Below are 6,000 nucleotides of genomic sequence, written 5' to 3' on the forward strand. Positions count from 1 at the left end.
ATTATGTTTAAACACCAACTGTAATACAGTCTTCCATAAAATGTTTTCTGAACTGTCACATTCACTCAAAAGGTAGTAAAGAGCCCCTCCAGATATGTTTTAAGACAAAAATACTCTATTTGGAATAATAATTTGTGTCCAATATGGTTTTTCCAACAAAAGTTCTATTACTTTGTTAAAACTATTTAAATATTGTTCATTTAAAAAGTTTTCCCGCTGGACACAAGATGTCTCTTCCTTCACTGTAAAGTCCGTTCTCAGTGTTTTTGCACTGGAAGCTTCAAGTTTCCGCATCACGTAAGTTACATACTGGACCACGACTGGCTCTAAACTAGTTGTGAGGTCACAAATCATGCTTGTTGTACACATAGACTGTAAAAAAATATGGATGTAGTCACCGTGACGTCACCCATTGGTTCGTGAACTGCTGTTTTAAAGCCTCAAGTGTAGCGATTTGACCATCATCATCTTGGATTTGACCGTCGCCATGTTTGATTTTTGGAGCAAGAAGTGACCATATTTGGACGAGACGGTGCAGCTGACCATAGCACTAGCTGCTAGCTTGGTTAGCATGGTGCATTTACAATCTATGGTTAACAGTGATTATGCTAATGCTAATTTTTGCTAGCGAAACCGTTCCTACTCTCATGGGAAAAACTGAACATCCAACTCCTTAGAGGGAGGGTCTTTTATTACAGCCAAACGCTGAACAAGACACTTTTTAGGTGACTAAAATGTTACAATTAACTTTCATGAACTGAAAACACACTGTGAAATAGCAGCAGCTACATCTATACTCTATGAATCTGGTAACACAATGGTTACATTACGTAATCAATGTTGTCACTGTGGTAGCAACTTGTCAATCACAACGTAGCCACACCCTAAAGCATACGCTGCTTTATCATCTATTTCACTCTAAATGGGGCCATAATTTACAAAATGAACATCATGATGCATTGAAGAAGGCTTGAAACGAGCGATTGAGACCATAAACTCATTAGGAAACAGTTTACTGAGATAATAAATCAAGAGAGAAGTAGGGTCATTTTCTCATAGACCTCCATACAATCGGACTTCTTTTTGTAGCCAGTGGAGTCACCCCCTGCTGGCCATTAGAAAGAATACAGGTTTAAGGCACTTCCACATTGGCTTCACTTTTCAGACTGGGAGCTTCCCGCTTGGTCGTACATGCAGTCCCGGCGTTATGGGCGGTCCCTGGGAGGCGTTTTTTGTCTGTTTTTGGTGTCTGGATCTAAAGCAAAGTGAGACATCTGTCCTCGTCTTTGTTCTGTCGTCAGCAACAGTTGTCGACTTTACACTTTTAGTTTCACTCTTAATCTTTTTGTCGTCTCTTTCTGCTTCGAAAAATCTTGTTTAACCCTCTGAGCTTACTTAACTGTTAGTAGTAGTTAGTAGTTTTTAACCATCCAGCGGCTGTTTGTCGGCATGTGATGCCAGAGTGGGAAGTTTAAAAGCAGCTAGCTGACATTAGCATGCCAGTTTTGGTTTAACCATTTGCCGCTGCCTTTCATTAAACCACATTGAGGGTTAATATCTTACACTGCACTGTTACTTTTATTCTCTTGTTTTATCTGTCTTATTCCCTTTTTAGCCTCTTTTTATTTCCAAATTTAACACTTTTTAATTGTTTTTATAGGTCTTTTTACTTGTGTTGCCTTTATATTCTGTTTTAAAGCCTTTTATGCTCGATGTAAAGCACTTTGAATTGCCTTGTTGTTGAAATGTGCTATATAAATAAACTTGCCTTGCTTTAACCAGTGACCGTGTTAACTGGTGACTGTCACCCCTTCCAGTTAATGGTGTTAAGTGGCAGGGGTGCAGGCCCACCAATAAAAAGCAAATGCCCGGCCAGTTATTTTCCTCTGGTGTTGGGACAGGGCACAGGAGTTATGATGAGTACAGAGAAACTTTCCTCCTTCAGCAGATGAATGTGAAAACAAACTCTGCACATACATCATTCTGCACAGAGAACAGAACAACATCCAGCTGAAGGAACAAGAATAAAAACATGTTTTTGGGTGGAGGGAACTTTACTGAACACATTTTATCCACAGGAATGATGTGAACTTTTTAAAAGATCATGTTTTTTCTCAAGCTTTTGTTAACTGCACCACAATCGGTTTTTCTTGATTTTAGCCTGGTATCAAAGTAAGCTCCCGAACTTTGTTAAAACAGTCGATGTTGAGATTGAGTCTTCAGCTCCAGTATCAATTTGTGAAACTCCAACTTTTTCACTGAGAGTGACATTTCGGTTCGGTTTAATGATTTAACATAACAAGCTTTTTCACATATTCACTCACTGCTTGAGAGGTACATATGCATTTGCAGTGTGAATTTTCTTTAGAAATTAAAAAAAAAAAAAATTTTTCTGATGATGGATTAAAACAAATGTACATGAAAAATGTGGAAATTTAAGGACCTGATTTAATAAATTGATGCAGGTAACAGCTCTCAATTTGGTGCAAAAAAACACCGATATAACATCTGGTTCAACGAGTAAAACTTCACAGACTCAGAGTGGATACAAACATTATAACAATACACACCAAGAGCCACTATCAGCGATTTTCTATCTCGCTTATACCAACGTTTCTATCCCTTTAATATTTCTGGTTGTATTAGATCATTGTGGGCAATATTACATAATAATGATCAACTGCTGCTTCATGAAAATTTTGGATCATCAATGCGATGAAGTATCAGAATTTGTCAAGTAATTAATTCACAGGATTAACCAAAAACTGACATGTGGTTATTTTATTTTGAAGCTGCTTCAACATCAACTACATTACCAGAAAGTGTACTGTTTCACTGATATCATGATATTAAACTACATATACAGAGACAGAAGCTCATAGGCATCTCTCCCATCCTTAATATCATTCACTGAATCATAATGAGCTGCAGAAAATGACCCTTTGCTGCCGGCAAGATGCTGCTGCAGTCTTGCGTAAACTCCTCTCTCCACGCCGCCAGCCAGCTGAATAATCTACATTCACATCGTATCCCGACTCACCCCACAGCCGCCGCTCCCTCACACTCCTCCAGAAGACATCCCAAGCCTTGTTGGTAGAGTCTTTCACGTGCTCGCTGAAGGATCTCCGCAGTGGAGTTTTTACCGCCGGGGTCTGAGCCATATTCCATGCATTCAACAGTTACATATTCCCACTGAAAAAAAAAACCTGCGTTTCTGGAGAGTTTCTAACCCATGTGGGCAGCGTCTGGTCCGTCATGGCTCATGCAGAGGGTGTGTTTGACTTAAGAGTTCAGTAAAGTGAGGAAGGAGGAGGAGGAGGAGGAGGAGGAGGAAGAGGAGGCAAGGGGGGGGGCTGACACTTGATGCAAAAAGTCTGCATGTAATTTGTGAAACACTCCTGTCCTCCCCCTCCCTACACCTCCCTCAGAAAGTTGTGTGTGTGTGTGTGTGTGAGAGAGAGAAAGAAACCTGTGTGAAGAACTGTTTATGTGGATGAACAAACTGTTATACTTTGTGAGCATTTGTGTTTTCAAGAGTATGAAGCAGAGTGAGAAGTGTTTTTCTTTTGTGCGTGTGCGTGTGTGCGTGTGCGTGTGTGTGTGGGAAGTTAAAGGATTTGGCTGACCTGAAGAGAGGAAATGACATCTAACCTGGGTTAAAGACATCAGCATACACAATACAGGAAACACAGACACACACTCAAATTCTCTCTCTTTTTTTACACACAAACACACATTCTCACACACACACACACACCAACAGCTGTTGACTTGAGACTTGCAGAGTCAGATGAAAGTCACAAAAAAGGTTTGAGACGTGACATGAGACTCAAAAAGCAAAAACATTCAGGTCTCAAGTTTTGACCTGTTAATAACAAGTGACGCTCCACAGGGAAGGAACTTGCATATCCACACACTGAATGTTTGATGAATAAGTGTCTATATTGAAAGAATTTGTTGTCAGATGTTTAAAACCTTTGTTAAGAACTTTGAAAGGGAAATGTTTAAATGCCATGTCACTTTAATGAAAGACTTGCATCTCTACTTGAGCCTACCCTCAGGGACTAGTGACTTACTGTGAGACTTGGCTAGCATGACTTGAGACTTTACTTGGACTTGTCTCGACAGACTTAAAACTTGACTTAACATTATCTTGCTTCCAGTGACTTGTTCTAGTCTTAAACGAGCCATGACTTGATACCTGCCTTTATTTTATGCCACAAGAGACAATCATCTGTTTGTAGTTTAAAGTCGGTATAAAAGCAATGATAAATCTGTGTTCTGAGTTTGTCACACCACAGAAAGATGTGTGACCGCCCAGCTAAATTTGAATGATTAAAAAGTTGCCAAGTATATAAAATTAGGTTTCAAAATTGTGTAAAAATAAGCAGTGTTCTCTGAAACGCTGAAGGCGCTGAAAGCATGGCTCCACTGAACAGCCTCTGAGTTAACAACGCTCGCACCAGACTCCTCTATAAAAATACACAATTTAAAATAGGCCTTGTTCGTAAATGTAAGGCGAGCAACATGGATGATATTTTAAATATAAAGTAACATTAGGAGCCACTGCTTCATTCGGCATGTATTTTGTAGGTAACTGTGGATTTGTTTCAGTAAAAATGTAAATTCAATGACTAGTTAACAAGTGATCCATCACCAGTTTTTTTTAATGGAGTTTGGTGCACTTTATGTTACTCACTTCTCTGCTGAAAAGTCCTTGGTGGCCTCATCATCGGCGCAAAAGCCTCTCACGTCGTGCTCTTTGGTGAACTGCTGCCTGGCAAATACTCTCCTTCTGGCTGGGGACCTCCCAGCCGCACAGCCGGAGATGAAGCCGAAGCCACGAGCGACGGCCGGTGTTGACTCTACCCGTTCTCCCAGCCGCACAGCCGGCGCTGAAGCTGAAGCTGCTGGCAGCTCCACCTGTCAACGGATGCCTCCGCTGGGTTTAAAATAAGTCCTTATGCACTAACGTTGACTGAAAATGGGCCCATTAACCAGTAACATCGGATTATCCAAAGTGAAGACTGGCTGCAATGTGAACAAAGTAATTTAGCTAATTGGTGATATAAATCAAGAAAACTCTTGAAATACATTCATATACTTGGAAACATGGGGAATTATTTCATCCTTCAACAGATTCCTTCACACTTTTGGAGAAAAACATTACATATTTTAATTTGATAGGTGATTACTCCATATGTCATTCAAACTTTTCTGGAACTTGAATTTTAGACATATTTTAAATTGTCAATATGATTTTGCTGGTTTAAAGCTGTATCAGATAAAGTGTTTTTTTTTGTTTTTGTTTAGTTGTTCCCTAAACACCACCCTGCTTTAGCCTCCTGCCCCTCGACCACCCATTGGCCTCTACGCATCATTTAACTCCGCTCCTTCACTCAGATGTCAGCTTAATGATTATGGAGCTGCCGTTATCAGTGGATTTCATCAGTAACTCTGCAGTAGAAGTACTTTAATACATTTCTCTTGGTCACATGAGAGCCAATTTAGGTCTCACATGGGATATAAAAGTCTGTCATTTTCATCAATAACAAACTTCCTGTTTACTATACTGGCACTGCCATTAGGTAAATGTACTTCGTGTTACCGGCTTCCAATCTCACAGCAGCAAAGGAAAAGGAAATTATGTACATTTGTGGTCACTGAAGTCATTTAGTCAATGGTCAGTGAAGTTATTTTTGTTCATGCGTTCAGCTCAATCCAGTAAATTTCATTTTAGGTAACGAGGACAAGCAAGGATTCTAGGTGGATCTTATTCTGAGTGTTAATTTTGCAGGAACTATTCTGTCTCACAAGTAGAAACATAACAAGATAGTTCAGAGAGGGAGGAAAAAAATCATCAAAGAGATGATCTAGTGTGTGAGGAAGGTTAACCAGAGCATGAAGGAAGGTGATAGGAGGCAGACTCAGACTTGTTCGTTGACTGAAGGGAGGTGAGGTGCTACAAAAACCCTTGTAACTCCAAAACCAAACGGAAAG

General features: G+C 40.0%; 1 protein-coding gene across 3 annotated transcripts in view; it reads right to left on the reverse strand.

Moving 5' to 3' along the window:
* The window catches only part of si:dkeyp-23e4.3 (rho GTPase-activating protein 7), a 125,699-nt gene extending 120,603 nt beyond the window's left edge, over window positions 1-5,096 (reverse strand). For 2 of the 3 annotated variants that reach the window (XM_044369762.1, XM_044369759.1), the window contains exon 1: window positions 3,041-3,337. In XM_044369762.1, coding sequence (XP_044225697.1) covers window positions 3,041-3,161 — 121 coding nt within the window. In that variant the 5' untranslated portion in view covers window positions 3,162-3,337. Of the gene's footprint in view, window positions 1-3,040; window positions 3,338-4,699 lie in introns of those variants that run through there. The other variant, XM_044369760.1, reaches the window with a different exon arrangement.
* Window positions 5,097-6,000: the final 904 nt, after the last annotated feature.

Source organism: Thunnus albacares, chromosome 13 (assembly GCF_914725855.1).
Source record: "Thunnus albacares chromosome 13, fThuAlb1.1, whole genome shotgun sequence".
NCBI classification, from domain to species: Eukaryota; Metazoa; Chordata; class Actinopteri; order Scombriformes; family Scombridae; genus Thunnus; species Thunnus albacares.